At 39.1% G+C, this 18072-nt stretch overlaps 1 protein-coding gene across 6 annotated transcripts in view; it reads right to left on the bottom strand.

The window, feature by feature from the left end:
- Positions 1-18072, bottom strand: part of pnpla6 (patatin-like phospholipase domain containing 6) — a 50225-nt gene that overhangs the window by 18923 nt on the left and 13230 nt on the right. For all 6 annotated transcript variants that reach the window (XM_084716130.1, XM_084716132.1, XM_084716134.1 and 3 more), the window contains exons 6-24: positions 17867-17958; positions 17601-17741; positions 14550-14709; positions 14039-14119; positions 12482-12610; positions 11508-11588; positions 11111-11246; positions 10229-10303; positions 8520-8620; positions 7437-7616; positions 5185-5262; positions 4085-4290; positions 3722-3853; positions 3470-3593; positions 2214-2327; positions 2063-2138; positions 1598-1747; positions 1415-1478; positions 73-241 (exon numbers count right to left, since the gene is read on the bottom strand). In XM_084716130.1, coding sequence (XP_084572256.1) covers positions 73-241; positions 1415-1478; positions 1598-1747; positions 2063-2138; positions 2214-2327; positions 3470-3593; positions 3722-3853; positions 4085-4290; positions 5185-5262; positions 7437-7616; positions 8520-8620; positions 10229-10303; positions 11111-11246; positions 11508-11588; positions 12482-12610; positions 14039-14119; positions 14550-14709; positions 17601-17741; positions 17867-17958 — 2289 coding nt within the window. The remainder of the gene's footprint in view (positions 1-72; positions 242-1414; positions 1479-1597; positions 1748-2062; positions 2139-2213; positions 2328-3469; positions 3594-3721; positions 3854-4084; positions 4291-5184; positions 5263-7436; positions 7617-8519; positions 8621-10228; positions 10304-11110; positions 11247-11507; positions 11589-12481; positions 12611-14038; positions 14120-14549; positions 14710-17600; positions 17742-17866; positions 17959-18072) is intronic.

The following is an 18072-nucleotide window of genomic DNA, read 5'->3' as shown; positions in this document are numbered from 1 at the left end:
GTTTGGTTTTTTTTGTTTTTTTGTTTTTTTGTTTTTTTTACCAGAAACGTCCTCTCTGAGACACACACATACCTCTCCCAGAGTAGGCTCCTGGTCCCCCAGGCCGACGATGAGGATGCAGTCAGCCTGACGGATGCAGCGCTGAGTCCACGGGGTCATGCTGTTGTCAGTCTGGTACAGGACAATTCGGTTGATGTCCTCCTGCTGGGCCAGCCAGCCAGACAGACGGTACTCGTGGATACTGATGGATGCAGGAGAAAAACAGGGATGAGGATATGGAACAGGGTTTTAATTCACCAAAACAGACACCGACAGTGAGAAGAAAGAAAACTGGACGATGATGTACGTGGATATCATAGTGATCAATACAGACAAACCTAAAGGGACAGTTTGATTTTTTGGAGTGTTATTGATAGTTAGTGTGTTAGCTACAGTAGCTGGCGGTCAATATACCCCCAGCTTGGAGAAGCAGCAGGACTGCTCATATAGGAAGCTAAACAATGTACAACTGCTCTATATCAGATTAAGTGCACACTATATGTAGAATATTTTGCACCACTTAACCTTGCAATGATACTGAAATGATATTTGGTATTGGTGTTGTCTGATACTGGACCAAAATCACCGGACTGGATATCAGGAAAAAAGAACGAGTGTAATCCCACACAATCCAAAAGCTGTCATATAAAAAACTTAAACAGCAGGTGTCATCATGCTACAGCACCTATGTGGAGTTACTTTAAAAGGAAGAATGAAACAAAACAGCTAAGTAAATAAATTTCATTTTGAAAGTTGAACAATCAAAATAGCTGCTTAAAAATTTGAGTGGGAAAAAGCTTAAATAAAAAGAAGCTGCAGCAAAACTGAGTCATGTTTTAATACAGTTTTAATATCATGTTCTTTAGATGACTAAGTTGTTGCATCCATAGAAACGTATTATTAACAGTTCAGTTGTTAAAGAGAGAAAAAAAAGATGATATCGTATTGGTATTGGCTGATACTCACAGTTGCAGTATCGGACATGAAAAAGTGCTATTGAACCATCCTTGAATTTCTGTCTCAATCTGCGAGTTTGTTTGTGTTATTGTGTGACTTTTGTCATGAACTAATGCAAGCACACCCTCTCAAACACTGAAGTCACAAAACTGCATAAACAAACTAACAATCCAGGCAACCATAGAAGAGCAACTCCTGTGTTTGGCAAGATAAAATGTTTTTGTCAAAGAAATTAGGTGGCAAGGATTGAGCAACACTGACTATGGATAAGAGCTTCATAAAGCTCCAATTCAAAAAATCGGAACAATCCCTTTAAATGTGAAAAAGTGTGTGAGATAATGAAAAAAGGTTACAGTTGGAAAGATTTTTGATGCTTAAAAAGATGAAGACGAGATGCTTCTGCGATCACGAGACTGACCTGTCCAAAGCAGAAGCACCCAGTCGCTCTCTGATTATGTCGCTGGTTAACAGCAGAGTGGGCCCTGAAATTGTAAAACAGAGGCAGTGTGACATGTATAAATGTACAAAACATGCAGTACTGTATATTTCTGGTATAACTAGGAACTTAACAGAAATCCAAAACAAAAATTCATGGGCCTACCGATAGCACTGAGGGCATGGCTGAGTTCCAGGTTGAATGCGTTGATTGGCACCTCATCACACACAGGCAGGACCGCCACGGTGGAGAGGTTGCTGGCAGGGTTGGTGACATCAGCACTGGTTGTCATACTGGGCAGACTCAGGGCTGAACCTGGAGGACAGGATCACACAGTGTGTGAGTACACTGTACATTACATGAATCAGTATGTTCACAGTGCCAGTAGGACATTTGGACACACTCCTCATTCAGTGTTTTTCAGTCAATGGACAGTGTGTGAGAGTCTCATATTTTAGATTCCTAAAAACCAAATAAATATTTTGGCTTGTTTTCACATTTCTGGCTGACTACATAAATTCATATTTTGTAGTTTTGATGTCTCCAGCATTTGTAATTTGACAATGTAAAACAATAGAAAAAAACACTGAATGAGAAGACGTGTCAAACTTTTTTCACTTATCATCTTACCTGAAAAGGGCCCTCGACCCTGCTGCAGGTTCCCCAGAATCTTCTGGCCTAATAAATGGATCAGCCTCGTCACCACCTGAACAGACATCAGGGTCAGCACCACTTCAGATGAAAAGACAAACACAATCAGCCCCAAGATAAAGTCACTGACCTGGGGATATCGCCGTTTGATGTTATTGAGTGTCCCCTCCGGCAGTTTGACCAGCTCTGTGTCCCTCACAGCGTGGACAGTGGTGGCTCTCGGCTGTCTGGTCAAGGCCTCCACCTAAAGTATGGACAGAAAAAGACCATGATATGTTTTAGCACTAAAAGACTTAAAAGGTAACATTGATATATTTCAACCTGGACCTGTTTTTTCCCATGTTTTTTGTGTCTAAGTGACCTTGACTATTGAGCAAGTGTCCACTAAAAGTGTTTGTTTTTGCCACTGAGAGGCTCAGATTGTTATTCTAACTGTTAAGGAAGGGATCCCTACAGAGTGAGGTGCATTGCTGTTGTATTACTCTCGCCAAATTCACCAACTCCATTTACAGACACAGTTATTTTATCATCGTCGGTGTCATTCAAACTCAAAAAAACTAAATAAAAATCATCAAAAAACATCATTCCACTCTTCCAAAAATTCCCAACTGTGGTTTGGTGGAAATACACCTTTAAATCACTGTGTTAGAAGTGAGAGTATCAGGAGAAATGGCATGTAGCCTACAGACAGAATATTTCTACACCTATCTCTGTGAATTAAGGCATTATTTCAACCAAACAACCAGAGTTAGTGATTGCTGGAGCAGTGGAAAGATGAGTTTTTTTTGTTTTTGTTTTTTTGTCTGTGTAGTTTAGTATTAAGTATTTTTCACAACGATTGTCAGACACTTCGAATAACAATTTGAGCCTGTCCATGGCAAAACAAGCACTTAAAGCAAATGTACTTTGACAGTGCAAAGTCGCCTGGAGAGATTATGTTGTAGCTCAGTTTTGCTTCCCTCAATACTGGAACAATTTCAAAAATTGTTGTTTGCATAACAAAACATGGGAAAATAGGTTTCCAAGTTGATAAAAAAAAAAGGTTATCTTTAAATTGTGATGAATAATTGATCTGTATTTCAAGCAAGGTGATTGGGTTTGTCTTTTCAGTCAAAATGATGCCAAACTATTTTTAAGTACTCAGTATACAGTAATTATATTCAAAGAGTGATCTAATATAGAAAAGACATCTTTCTAAAAGTGTCCTGATGTGGAAGAAATCCATCCATACTGCATTACAAGCAATTTAAAACAAAAACACTGCATAAATTGCAACAGCAGCTCTTCAAGTCATTAATATAATAGACATTTTTAACATAATCATTATCAGCACCCATGCTTAGTTTGGACATGGAAGTTTCAACTGTGACTGAGCTTGGTTCTCACCACTCCGATGAGGTCTCCTCTACCATATTCCCCGACCAGTTCTTTCTTGCCATTCGCCTTGCGGATGACTGAACGCAGACGTCCGTTCAGAACAATGTATGTGCAGTCTGACTGGTCGTCCTGTCTGTAGATGTGAAGAGAGAAAAAACACAGCCATTAATACACGGATTAAATTAACAAGGATGTGATGTTAAAACAAGGCAATGGCACCTTGTCTCTACACTTATCCAAGAAATAGCTGAAGTAGAATACCTGTAGAGGGCTCTGCCAGCTTCCACAGCCATCCAGTCGATAGCAAAGTCCATCTGCCTGACAAAAGGCGACATGCGGATGGCCACTGTGTGAGCTGCACTCAGCACCACACTGGGCTGCTCCCTCATGATCCTGCAGGGGGCAACAAAGAGCACAGATATGGACCTAAACAACACTGGCTATACAGTATTTTTATTGTTTGTATTTAGATGATTTATAGCAAAACTGAATGATTACAGCAATTATGGACGATCAATAAAAAGACACTGTTTCTTTATTGATGAGAGCACATAGATAATGTTAGATACGGCTGTATGCCTGCTTGTCATTCCTGTTTGTCCACCTTTAATACGATCGACTCACTCGTAGAAATCCGACTTTGAGATCTTGAGGTAAGTGCAGTCTCTGACAGCCTTGATGGTGAAGATGAGGGGCTCTCCAGTGAGCACAGCGAGCTGACCCACCATCTCCCCCGGGTGGGTCACAAACAAGCAGACAGCCTCCTGCTTGTTGATCATCCGCTGGTAGACATGAAGACAACCGGACAGGACAAAGTGCAGACTCACGTCCTGAACGAAACAAAACGAAAAGAGGAAGAGAAATTGGAGAAAACAGAAACATGCAAGATAAGTTGTAAACATAAAAGATAAGTTTGCTATCCTATCTGGCACATTCAAACTTGTGTTGCAGTTCTATTTACTACATTTTATTGCTATAATTACTACTACTAGTTTATTATACTGCCCAACAAAAGGCAAAACACAGTAACCACTACAACTACCCTGCCAAAACTGAGGTAAGGCCTGAACCTGACTTTTCTATATAAGAAAATTAGGGCAATGCTAAGGTGCTATTTTCTATGGAAACAGCTTTTCAAATGTTCAGTAACTACAAAACGGAACTAAAGAACAAACTACATTCTGGGCTATAGCTGTCAAAAGTGCTACATCAAATGAAAGCTCACTGGTGAGAGAGCCAGCGCTAGAGCTGCAACGATTAGTCAATTAATCGATTAGCTGTAAAACATTATGTAATAACCACAAAATGTAACTTCAAAAATAACACTGTCTTTAAATAGCTTTGACTCAAGTGAATTCATGGAACTTGGTGTGCTTAATGTTAAGCATTTAAAGTATTAAGTTGTAAAAAAAACAGCACATTATTATATTGATTTCAGTGCCTATAAACTATGAACTGCGGATGATCAAAATGAAGTTTATTTAAGTTAAATCGGAGAAGAAAACTGAAAGCACCAACTTTAATTAATAAATTTCTGTCTGTTACACAGTATCCAAGCCAGCCTGAAAAATGTAAATCCTTATTTTCTCTATAAACTTCACTGTTCCTGTACTGTAGTTACTGCACTCTTCCTCTGTGTGGCAGTACACAGCAAGGGAGGGTGATTGGCCCATTACACTGTATTTTTTTCAAAGCAGGGGTCCAGTATGTCTTATGTTGAGTACCTGGTCTCCCTGTCTGGCTAAGACGGCCCCAGCTTTTGCATGATGCAGAGTCACTCTCCCATTTAGCAAAGATGGGTCCTGGATGTAAGAAGAAAGAGAAAAAAATCAAGTCAAGCAGTGATAAAAGAGTGAGTCACTGGAGGAGCATTGTGGAGTGAAATGTCTTCATTCTACTTTGTTCAAGCTGCAGATGCTTTTGCAACATTTAGTTCATTTATCATGCTTTGATCTACAGCAATGTGATGTTTTGAAATACTTGCGCAAAGGCACACAGAGAGGCTTTACCACAGATTGCATCAAATGCATGCATACAACATCCTACCAGTTTTAGTCTTGGGCTGAAATCTGCATTAGAATTACATCTGCAGAGATGCATCACAGAAGCATCGAGCATTTATTTTTTTTTATCAATAACTCTGGATCTTCTAAATGATTAATACAATGTGTAACAGTCACAAGTGTCCAGTTCAGCTGAACTCTGGTTTGTCTCATGTTTTTGAGGTACTTATTCAGCCTGCATTTTCTATTGTCACTTGTGTTTATTATCAAACGCAGAGGAACAACTCTTGTCTCAGCATCTAAGAGACTGTGGGTTGACACATCAGCCCTCCCTCCCCTCATCTATAGACTGGGCACAGCTCCTCTGCTGACTGACCCCCTTTCCACATCATAATCTGTCAGCAGATGCTCCTAAATGATTTGCAACAATGTGCTCATTCATGCAAAAACAAAAAACCAACAGAACAATGTAATGAGACTATTATTATTTCTTTATTTGGTCCTACTGTATATAGAATGACAGGGAGAGCACTGCAGTAACAGCATGATTACATCCTGCTTTGTCTGCTGTAGTTGAACTGTTTCAGCTGAAAACAGAACAAATAACTAATGTAATAATATGAAAACACATTTAACATATTATAGAACACATCTAGACATCTATCTGGATTTTAAAGTTGAGAAATCATAAGTAAATGAAAATGACTTGAAACTGTGCCTTAGGTTATCTTGCTGTCATTTGCTATTATACATTTTATACTCTGGGTTTTTCAGCCAGTGTGATGAATGTGTTCTGATATTTATAAACAGATGTCATTGATCACAAATACAAAAAGACACATTTTTCTTGACGTAAACACTAGGAAATTCTATTAAGCACTCGTGTTTGATTGTGGAGCCTAGCTCAAAAACCCTGTGGGTTTCATTACATTGCTAAAAATAAATACACTTTAGGTTCTGTAAACCAGCATGTGGAAAGCATTTGACTAGAAGTTATATTTTATTTTTTGTCTCTTCTCAATAGTGTTTGTGCCATACCACCTATGAGCCATTATACGATAAAACAGGACAGGACAGCACATGGTGCTCATCACTAAAGATGTTACTCAGAGACAGGAATGTTTTTGAAAAGGTTTTATTCGTATTCACTCGACTTCAGTGGGCCTATAGACTATGACCTCCTGTTCGGCTATTTATTGTAGCTTTTTAAATAACATTTACAGAATAATTAAATCCACCGTCTTTGATTAATATAACTGATGATCCTGTTAGATTGTTGCTATGCTGCCCCGTTAATACAGATGTGGCAAGCTACAGAGCAAACAGCTTAGTTACTGCAGTGAACATGTTTTTGAATGGTTTAAAAACAACAACTTTTTTCAATAAATTTAGATTTTTTTGAAATGTTTAGATCACACAGTCTGTTTGGCATCCTTCATGAGCTGTGCTGATGAGTCTGACAGGTGCTTCTGACTAAAAATACATGTAAAGTTCACAGACATAGCTAAATCTGTGCATGGAAAAATGATTTTTCTCAGCAAATATTTTAGTTACAACAAGATTGAGCAGTTTTGTGTTTGGTGTTGTATTAATTTAGTTTGAGAAATCCCACAATCTCTAGAAAGCGTTAACGTTAACACAACAGGGACTAGAAATCGTCTGTGTTACTAGGTCGTAACTAAGGGCCAGCCTAGTTACTGGAGTAGTAAACAAGGTTTTATTACATAGTAGTCTACTGACATGACTGATCGTTTTCCAGTTAATAATTAAATCCCATGTGTTTCCAGGAAAACAGAGCAAGCATTCGCAAAAAGTTGTATTTTGGGAGCAAATTGCCCCACAATGTGAAGACATTTTGATTAAATCTTTTATTTTGTTCGTACCCTGTTCTATAATCAGAATGTTACACAATATTGCTTAATGTGATACCACCATAGAACCAGTAACCAAAAAAGAAAAAAAAAGAAACAAACCTCAATCCTCATGAGTTTGAGGACCTCTTTCTGAGCCTCCTCAAACAGAGCAGTACTGGATCGACTGGATACAGGAGTGAAAATATTGTCCACTCCCGACTCCTCCTCTGGATACAGATAGATCCCTGAGGGAACCTCGTCTACTGTCACCCTCCTCTCCCGCTGGTCCTGGGATACCGACTGTAACAGTGAACATGGAAGAAAATGTTGGTGAGGTTCAATTTAATCTCTAACGATGAGATTATTGAATACGACTTTGACTTGCAATCTCATAACTGTCAGATCATATATTGAACAGCTACTGAACAGTTAACATGACATTTACATGTTCACAACTGATAAGCAAATATTTTAATAACAAACAGCAGAGGTGATTAGATGATGTTTGTTTTGTCCACGGGATAACATTATTGATACGATAACCTTTTCCTGTAACAATTCATTAATATTTTTCAGAAGGCAAAGAGAGATATTCAATTCATTGTAAATATTTGGGGCACTTGAATTACTCTGTTATTGCTTTTTAAATTTAGTTTATTTTGGTCCCTTTAATGCTAGTGTTCATACCTCAGTTTTGTTGATCATCTTATTTTTAGCAATCTATTTAGTGTATTACACATTTTCATTTCATTTTCAAAACTCTTCCACAAAATAACTCTGTTAGTCTGGTCTGTTAACTGATACATATGTTTGTTTTGCCTTTGTTCTAGTCATTTGTTTCTGTAAACATGCAAATTCCTCTCAGTTCACAGTGACTCACTCTAATTTGAAACAACCACTGGATACAGTCTGGAAGCATCTTATTTTTAATTTAATACATAAATTGTGCAGCTTTAAAGTCCATCAAATTTCTAAATTTGAGAGTGTGGGAGAATATAAATAATATGTTTTCTGTTGTATAAAAATTGGATTTGTGATTGTTTTGTACCCCTTTCCCCTAAACTCTGTGTTACTTATGCCCTGAAATGAACTTCTCTGAACTCAAACACCACTGGTGTGTAGCTGCTGGTGCATTTAGCCCGTTTTATGCCGGTTAAGTAAACCTTATCTCATGTGTGTCTCAAGAGTATAGAGTGTACTGACCCGAGTAAAAGTAGGAGGGGTGTTGCCATCCTCTGCAGAGACAGAGATCCGTCCCCTTTCGTATGCCATGTCAAAGTCTGATCTCAGACTTTTCTGTATACCTGCACAGACACAATGTACAAAGTGCTCTTCAGTCTTTGATCCACATTCTTCTCTGGTTAGTTGAAAAATATACATACAAACTCTGGGTGATTATTATGTTAAAACAAAGCAAATGACTAGCATAACACAGTAATCCAATCATAGGAAGAGACAAAATGTGTAACACGTTTAAAAAAAAAAAACATGGTAATCAGTCTGCACTATAATCTACATGTTGTATCCAACATTTACACAAGTGCCAATCTACTAACTAATTCCAAAAAAGCTGGGGCATCGTGTAAAATATAAATACAAACAGAATGCAATGATTTGCAAATCCTTTTCAACCTATATTCAATTTAATGAAGTACAAGTCAAGATATTTGATGTTCAAACTTAACATTATTGTTTCTTTTTCTGTAAATATGCACTCATTCTGAATTTGATTCCTGCAACATGTTTTAAAAAAGTTTGAACAGGAGCATGTTTTCTTTTAACAACACCCAGTAAGGTGAGAACACTGACTGATGAAGTTTTGAAAGTGAAATTGTTTCAAACAGGTGTTTTTGGGCGGTCCATAACTTTTCTTGGTCTTTTGTTGCTGCTGTACCAACTCTTTTGAACATGTTGCAGGCATTAAATTTAGAATGAGTGTATATTTACAAAAAACAATAAAGTTTATCAGTATGAACATTAAATAACTTGTCTTTGTATTATTTTCAACTGAACAGATGTCAAAGGGATTTGCAAACCATTCCATTCCATTTTTATTTGCCTTTTACAGAGCATCCAAACTTTTTTGGAACTGGGGTTGTAAAAGCAACTATATTGTGAGGATAGGTCTGAAAAAGACAAGAGAAATGTTTTTTAAAATCAGAAACATATTTCTTGAAGCCAGGGGGGCTGCTATCCTCTGAGCCTTTTCAAGGCACACCTGTGTTCACTTTTTCAGAGTATAAATAAGAGTAGGAATGCAAAGTTTATAAAATCAGATGAGTAAAAAACTCAACAAATCAAATCTCTGTAACTTCAATCAATTTTATCATGATGAACTCATTTGTCTTTACTGTCATGAAGACATTACTGAGTAGAGGTAAGCAGCAAGACTGCAGTTTGCCCTCACTTCATTCTGTCATGCCAGGCTTTCCGAGCATGACCTCACTGCTGGCTATCACGTGTCAACATCTGCGCCTTCAGATCCATAAATCTGTGTCAACGTGCCATTACCTGCAGATGGTTGAGAGACAGCTTTGATCATCTTTCTAACCTCACTGTGCTTCATGTGAAAGAGAACAGAGACCTGTTTTTTCAAGCAGCTACAGTAACTGCTAATGACTGTTAATACATGTCCAAAAGAAGCTATATTAAAGGGTTCGTAACTTGAATAAAATGCTTTCAGTATGACAGGTGTGGACATGCCCAAAGACAAGGGACATGTAGTGCACTGTAGACATCAGAAGAGCAGAGTGGGGTTGTTTTAGGACACGTGCCAAACCTTTTTGTGGTGATGCGGTCAGGTAATTCCACAAATGTACTTTCCCAGCATAGCACATCATACAGCTGAAACACATCCTGTTTATTTGTGAAACTAAAGAACATTGAGGAAACATTATCCCACAGTCCCTCACCAGCAATGTCCACAGGCATAGAGATGGTTCTGCTAAGAGTTGGCACTGTTGCTCCATCCTTCCCTTGTTCCCCTCCTGTACATAGAGTAACGCACAGATGCAGAATTGAAGAGTCAAGACAAAACCAAAAATTACAGAAGAAACCTGTAATATTAACTGTAATAAATCATAAAATGACCATGATATGTCACCAGATATTGAGGAAACAAGTAAGTCGAAGCACTCGCCTCTCTGACCACAACTATAGAAATTTATATTACGGGCTGAGATTACTGTTTTTGTTTGCCTGTTTCATGTTAATTAGAATCCAAATTAGCGCAGAATGTTCACCTAAGTGTCTGCGTGTGAATCGTAAGAAATTATTATTACTCTTTTAGAAGGAGAAGATGTTTAAACCAGTTAAATTAAGCAATATGTTAATGGAGTCTGGCAGGCAGGAAGACTCTTAACTCAAACTCCAGAGTGTGTATTTTCAGAGCAGTGGGCTTTTGTTTTCAGGATAACAGGCTTAACTTTACATTGACAGACAACTGACAGTTATAAACAGCTGATAACTTACAGTGTAGGACTTGTCCTCACTTGTTATTGTCATTTTACAAAGTTGCACACATTTTGCACTCCTGCAGTGTTCCTGCAGTCAGCACAAACTTCCCTGTGCATGGAAAAATGATTTTTCTCAGCAAAGTCTGGGAAGGAGGAAGCTGAACTTTCTGTTCTGTATATTAAATAGGACTTAACCTATTCAAAATACAGTCTATGGCTCCAACTAGCTGTTTGCACTGCTGTACTCAATTTTGCACACACAAATGCTACATATAGCTCATTTAAGATTCATTCAGATGCAGTTCATCATTCACTAACAACGTTCAGTCATGTATATACCTGTAGCTTCACCCTTAATTGCAGCTTCCCGGTGCTCCTCAGGCACTGTCAGGCTGCCGAAGCGTTTGCCATGGCGAATGGGACTGGTGCGAGTTGGGTGGGGAGACGGAGGTGGCAGACGTGAGGGCTGCATTTCCTATGGCACAAGTGTGAGTATGTGTGTGATTGTGGGACAGTGGAAAGAGAGACGCAACGGTACAATTTAAAGACTCAAATTGTAATAAAAACAGTGTGTGTGCTGAACTAATGATGCAGAATTCCTGATAAATGCCAAACCACATCAGCCACAGATGTTTTCATGGGACTGTCTGGTGTACTCTGTGTGTGTGTGTGTGTGTGTGTGTGTGTGTGTGTGTGTGTGTGTGTGTGTGTGTGTGTGTGTGTGTGATAAACTCACATGGCTGAAGAGCTCATTGGTGAGACCCAGATAGTTGTGCAGAGCGAGGACTGTTACTCTTTGGAGACGAACCATGATAATCTAAACAGATACAACAGGAAGTGACTCATTACACAGCAGATGTGAACTGATAACTTTATCAAAACCTCCTCAGTTTTATGAGTTTATAAACTGCATAGTACAGCAAAACGAAACTCATAAAATACATATACAGTGTGCATATGTATAGGGCTTGGTATCTGTGCTCAATACCTTTAAGGGGACAGTTCATTCTTAAAATCTAAAATACATGTTTTTCACCTGGCCTGTAGTGCTATTTATCCACTTACATTGTTTTGTTGTGAGCTGCTGAATATTGGAAAATCAGCCATAGATGTCTGCCTTCTCTCCAATATAATGGAACTAGATTTATCTTGAATAATTGCGTTGTGATTTCTGGAAAAAGACACAGCAAAATGTTCTTTTGGGGGCACTTTGAACACAACAAGCTGAGTGCCATCTAGTTTTCTAGTTTATTATGTTGGAGAGAAGACAGACATTGACTAAAATCACCCAGTATCAAGTAGCATCGTAGCGTCTCCAGTCAAATGATACCTGCAGTCAATCCTTTTTGTACCCAGAGCTTGAAAAATATTTCTGTGGTTTTGCTCGCAGCCAATCATGACAAGTGTTCTTCGATTTAATGCGACATGTGATTGGTCCACTATCACAGCAGCTACAACCCACACAGTCTGTGGTGTGGTGTTAAACATAAATGCCTTACATGCGGAAGGCATATTTCACAAATGCTGCCACTAACATGATGGGTATCAAATGGAGTAGAACAAAGGTATCACATGAAGTGTTCTATTGGTATGGGTATCACTTTAAGGGTATTGGTATTGATACCGGTTTCATCATTATTTTGAACATACCCAGCCCTTAAATATACATTTAAACTAAAAAACAAATCAACCAAATTACACACAACTCACCTGTACTACCCGCACCAGGCTCTCAGGGTACTTTTCAAATATAGAGAGGAAGGCTTCTACAGGTAAACGGAGAACAGTGGAAACCTCTGCAGCCCGTGCTGACACCGTTCTGTAAGGCTTCTGGTGGCCCTGCAAACAAACAACCAACAGAATACCTCACAAAATGTTCACATTTTTAGGAAGTTCTAATGTGGGTTTTTCTTCTAGACAATTCTTTGACTAGTGTTATTTTCAGTTTTAAAACAAACTGAAATCTTTATAGTTATCCAGGGTCCAATGATAAAGATTTACCAATGGCACAGGGCCAGTTAAAAGTGACAGTGGGACAGTAAATACAGTCAACCAGTTACCTGATCAGGCCTGAGAAAGTAAAAACAAAAACACCCTTTTACTTAAATAATTTCCAGCCATTGCTTTATGAATGACGCTACTAAGTATCAGGGATGTTTCATTTAAAAGAGAACATATAAAATTGTAATTATTCTATTTTCTGTCCCCCCCCCCCCCCGCTCTTTCATCTGTTTCTACCAACATATGTATCTTGTCTTTTTTTCTGATTTGTACACAGACTCACTTTCTATTGAGTGTTTTGCCAGAGTGAGCTCCCTGATACCTTTTGGCGCACAGAGATCGGTTTTCTCTCAGCCACTGCTCTATGGATGCTCTATAATTATGAAAGTAGTCTAAAAACATGGGCACAAAGGTCAACCATTTACTGCATTCTGCCATCAGAAACTGGGTACATCAGCTGTTCATTAGCCTGATCACTTAGTCACCTTCAGTAATAAATACACACACACACATTATTGTTTCTGTAGTCGTGACAAAATGTTAAAAACTCTACCAACTCTACCAACCTCAGCTGGTTAATTCACTGTTTTAGTGGGAGAAGACTGTGAGAATGAACAAACACATTTTAATATTAGGATTTCTCACTAAAATACATGTTGGTTAGTGGGTCAGATACAGTTCAAATTAAACAGTGACTCAGAACACTGTTCATCCACTGTCTATTGTGTGTGTTTTTTCAGCTATTACCCAACAAATTACCCTGTTTACTGCTTCCTGTTTGGTGCTGGGGAAAGCTCAACTACCCTCAGATAATATTAAACATTTTGATTAATGGAAATGTCAACATGAGAAAAAGACTGATATACGACAGTTCACTCTAAGTTTTATGACGACCTCACAGACAGTGCTGTAAAAATATTATAATTAATAATTAATATTATTGTTGGACCCTGGTTATCATGTGAACCCTCTTCATTTAAGAAACATTGGTATCATACTGGTTACGATCAGTTCGTACAGGGCGTTGGATTATAGCTAAAGATCCATGTATGAGTCATGTGTATGCAGGTGGAGAAGGTTGGTTGGATGAGTCAGCTGGTGAATGATGTGAGGAGTGAGCAAGTGGGTGCGGTCTCACACACTCATATCCACGACTGCATCACATTCAGGAAAGGTGTGCTCCATGTTTATGTGCGTGTATTGGAGAAGCCTGTGTGTGTACGCAATGCCTTCGTTTGTGTAGCAACATGTGTGGGCGTGGCCTACTGTGATGACATCCAGGATGCTGAGGAGGCTGTGGACACTGTCTCCTGGGTAAACTTCCTTCACCACACTTTCTTTGCCATCCTGGAGGACAGAAAGAAGTCACGAATATCAGTGTACGCATCAACCAACCTGTGATCATATGTTTTTCTAAGTTATGTAGCTACGATCAGTTTGAGAGATTAAAAAAACAACTGGACTAGAATCTCTAATAGGATAAATATCCCATTTAAAGCTTGTTAACAGCCACTGAGACTGGTTGTGGGATTCTTATGATTATAGTCATTAAGAGACCAACCTTTGCTAACAGCCATATTCCCCTGATTCCCTAATGAGATTATCTGCTGTAAATCAAATCTGAACAGACGCTAGTATGTTGTTAAAGCCAGAACTCCCATGTTTAAGCTCCTTAGTAGATTTGGTCCCATAAGTTTGAACTGCGGACCACTTTAGACCATAAAATCCTCACAAACTGTGAAATTCACAGGTAATCACGATGAAGGGGCATGCGTACCGCTCCAGTAAGGCACAATTCTAGTTTTCCATCCTGAACCACGTAGATGCTGCTGTCAGGCTGGCCTGGCCTGAAGACGTACTCCCCCTGCTGGAATTGCACAAACACCATGTGCTTGCACAGCTCGAGGAAGAGGGGCTTCTCAAAGTGACCCAGCACACTACAGGGAGAGACAACACAGAGGTTAAGAGGTTTTTACACTCAAGTAGGTGGGAATAGGGTGTACGCCAGGGATGCACCATTACCGATTTTTCATACGAAGTACAAGCACATGCACTCATGTTTGGGTTCTTGCCAATACTGAGTACCAATATGAGTACTTAATAATGCCATTACAGTTCTTATAATCACTTTAAAAAGATGTTTTATTTTCATCAGATGTTCCAAACTGTTGGAAACAAACTGTTGTTGCTGTTTCCTGCTACTAGTGTAACCGTAGTTACTGTACACATGACATTTTAGGGTTATTGTAGTAAGTTACTTTTCTAATTTTGTGTGCCTTTATTAAGCTGTAGTTTACTGTGTACATTATATATTATTATATTATTCAGTAGGAATAATTCCGCAACATTGTTATGGACTTGCAGAATTAAGTTTACTGTTACATATAATTATTTCATTATCATTTACAGCAATTTAACAAGTATACTAATTACACATTTACATGTGAAACATTTAAGTTTCTTCTTCATGTCCCTCTCGTCTAAGAGCTAATTAGTTCCTACCTCACATTGTTTGTGGGGGACAGGTATGAGTGTGGTGCCATGTGCAACAGTTTTGTTTACCCAGCAGTGAAGCTGGGTATACTGAACTGTCATGCCATTTTGGTGAAGAGTAACAGGAGATTAAAGAAGAGTACACAAAGAGAAGTTGTTGCCCACTTGTTACCAAGACACAGTTTTTTTTCTTCATCTTAATTAGTCAGGGCATTCAACTACTTAACGCCCACCAGGGCTAATTGAACAGCGGCTGGCTGTGGTCTGAGGTTGTTTCAGTTTTAAATTAACTTAAATGGATTTAACAAGCAGAGGCCAAAGTTGCTGTGATCATTAGCAATCATCAACTCCATGAGCTAGGGTTGGGCGATTGGACGACTATATCGTCTATCGACGATGGGCTGGATCCATCGCCAGTTGCTTTTTGGCAGATTTTTAGGGCGATATTTGTCGTTTTATTTTGCTAATGTAATACTCTGCAGAATGACAGCTTCTGCTCTGCACCTCGCTCTCATCCAGCGGCACAGTACACACCCACTCAGCCGACCATGAGTGCTCTGAGCTGGGTGACGAGTGAGAGGAAAACAGCCTGCAGAGTCTCTTACACTGTTTTCATGTGGTGAATTAAGGATTTATTTTGACCAAACCAGAGTTGATGATTGTTGGAAGAGTGGACAGACTAACAAGGACGGTTTTGGTGAGTTTTACATGTTTTTCTGTCCAGTTTAAATTAAGTGTGTTTTCCGAGGCCAATTAAGGTCATCTTTGTTCGGTAAAAGAGAGAAACTTGAATTCAGAAGGTGTATGGTTGTGTTTCTCTGTTTAAAATGGAAAATAAGTGTGAGAACGTGTAATTCTAGACAATTTGTGAGTTTATTTTGTCTAATGGACGTAGTAAATATACGCAGCGTGCGTAACACGTAACATAGTGACCTGAGACCTGAGAGGACGGGAAGAGGTGGCAGGGGGACGATGATATCGCCACTCGCTGATGGATGGGCTGACGCTGATCATTTGGAAAATTTTAATATATTGCCCAGCTCTACCTTGAACTCTGTGTCATGTTGGTTCTTAAGTTGTTTTATCGAGTCACTTGTGTCGAGCATCTGCTTTTCATAATATGGTATTGGGCGTGAGGTATCGGAGTAGTTTTATGAGTACAGGTATGAGTACATGAGGACAGTATCAGACCAATACCCAATGGTGGTATCAGTATCAGTGCATCCCTAGTTTACACATTCATAAAAGCAAGGCTTTTACAGCCCCAATTCCAAAATAGTTATATAAAAACAGACTGCAATAAATTGCAAAAACTTCCAACCTATATTCAACTGAATACAGGACACTGTGTACATTGCCTTTTCTTTTAACAACACTCAGTAAGCGTTTGGGAGCTGAGGACAATAATTGTTGAAGTTTTTAAAGCGAAATCTTTTCCCATTTTTGCTTGATATACAACTTCATGCTCCCAGCGTCATTGTTGTCTTATCTGTGCTTCATAATGCACCATCACACCAAACAGATGCTGGCTTTTGAAGTTACTGCTGATAACAATCTAGATGGTCCTTCTCCTCTTTAGCCCAGACATCACGATGTTCATGATTTCTCAAGACAATCTGAAATGTGGACTCATCAGACCACAGCACACTTTTCCACAGTCAGTCAGTCCATCTCAGATGAGCTGCAGCCCTATAGAGGTCTGGAGTGTTTCCAGATGTTGTTGCTTTATGGCTTTCACTTTTCATGGTAGTCTAAACTTGCATTTGTAGATGCAGCAACAAACTCTGTTTACTGACAACAGTTTTCCAAAGTGTTCCAGAGCCTGTTTAGTATTTGTACAATTATGTGGGTTTTTAATGTAGTTCTGCCTGTTCTGCCTATTAACCTGTGGAATATTCCAAAACAGGTGTTTTTTCAGCATTCCACAACTTTCCCAGTCTTTTGTTTCCCCCGTCCCAACTTTTTTGAAACGTGTTGCATCAAATTCAGAATAAGTGTATACTGTTATTAATTGGATACAAGTGGAAAAGGATTTGCAAATCATTGCATTCTGTTTTTATTTACACAGCGTCCCAACTTTTTTGGAATTGTGGTTGCAGAGAAAATCTGTGTTCAGTTGTATGGAATGCCAGTAACTGAGCTTTATGGGCACGGTTTGCTAGGCAACCGCTTCACAACACAACCACACATCTTAAAGACACGTCTGTACCAGTGGTACTCGCGTTTCGCAGAAGGTGCTTATCAAACATGCAAATCAACTCGACATGTTTAGGCCTTAAGAAGACTGATTTTTTTTTTTAGAATTACACAGCCATGACAGAAGACAACAACCTACCGGACGTTTTTGAGCATGTAGAGCACCTCAGAGGGGAGGTGGGAGTTGGCCACATCAAACTCAGTGAGGTCAGCCTCCAGCACTGAGGGAGGGGGCTCCTTGGCCTGCAGGGTGGGCACCTCCTTTTTAAAGCGCAGGATCCTGCACAGGAGGAAGACAGGAGGACAGTGGGGTGAGATGGAGAGATGGGAAAGAACCACTAACAGTGAACTTATAATGATAGTTATAATAGTTTTATTGTTGGTGAGAGTGAATTTCTGGTGTACTTTTTGGCAATGTTGAGCATCTTCTGCTTCTTCTTTAGACGTGGCCGAGAGGAGGAGGATGTACCCACCAGGGAAGAGGTAGACTGAGAGACCTGTTGGGAAACATGTTGGTTTAAATGGTATTCCCATGATCTTGCTGTTGTAGTAGAGGAATAACATGTGAGTCACTATAAAGAGCAAACTCGTGAAAACTACAGCACTGATTT

This window comes from Lutjanus erythropterus, chromosome 3, assembly GCF_056507025.1.
Source record: "Lutjanus erythropterus isolate fLutEry1 chromosome 3, fLutEry1.hap2, whole genome shotgun sequence".
Classification (NCBI taxonomy): domain Eukaryota; kingdom Metazoa; phylum Chordata; class Actinopteri; order Lutjaniformes; family Lutjanidae; genus Lutjanus; species Lutjanus erythropterus.
Note: the sequence above shows the minus strand (reverse complement) of the source record. Positions and strands in the feature narration are given on the sequence as shown.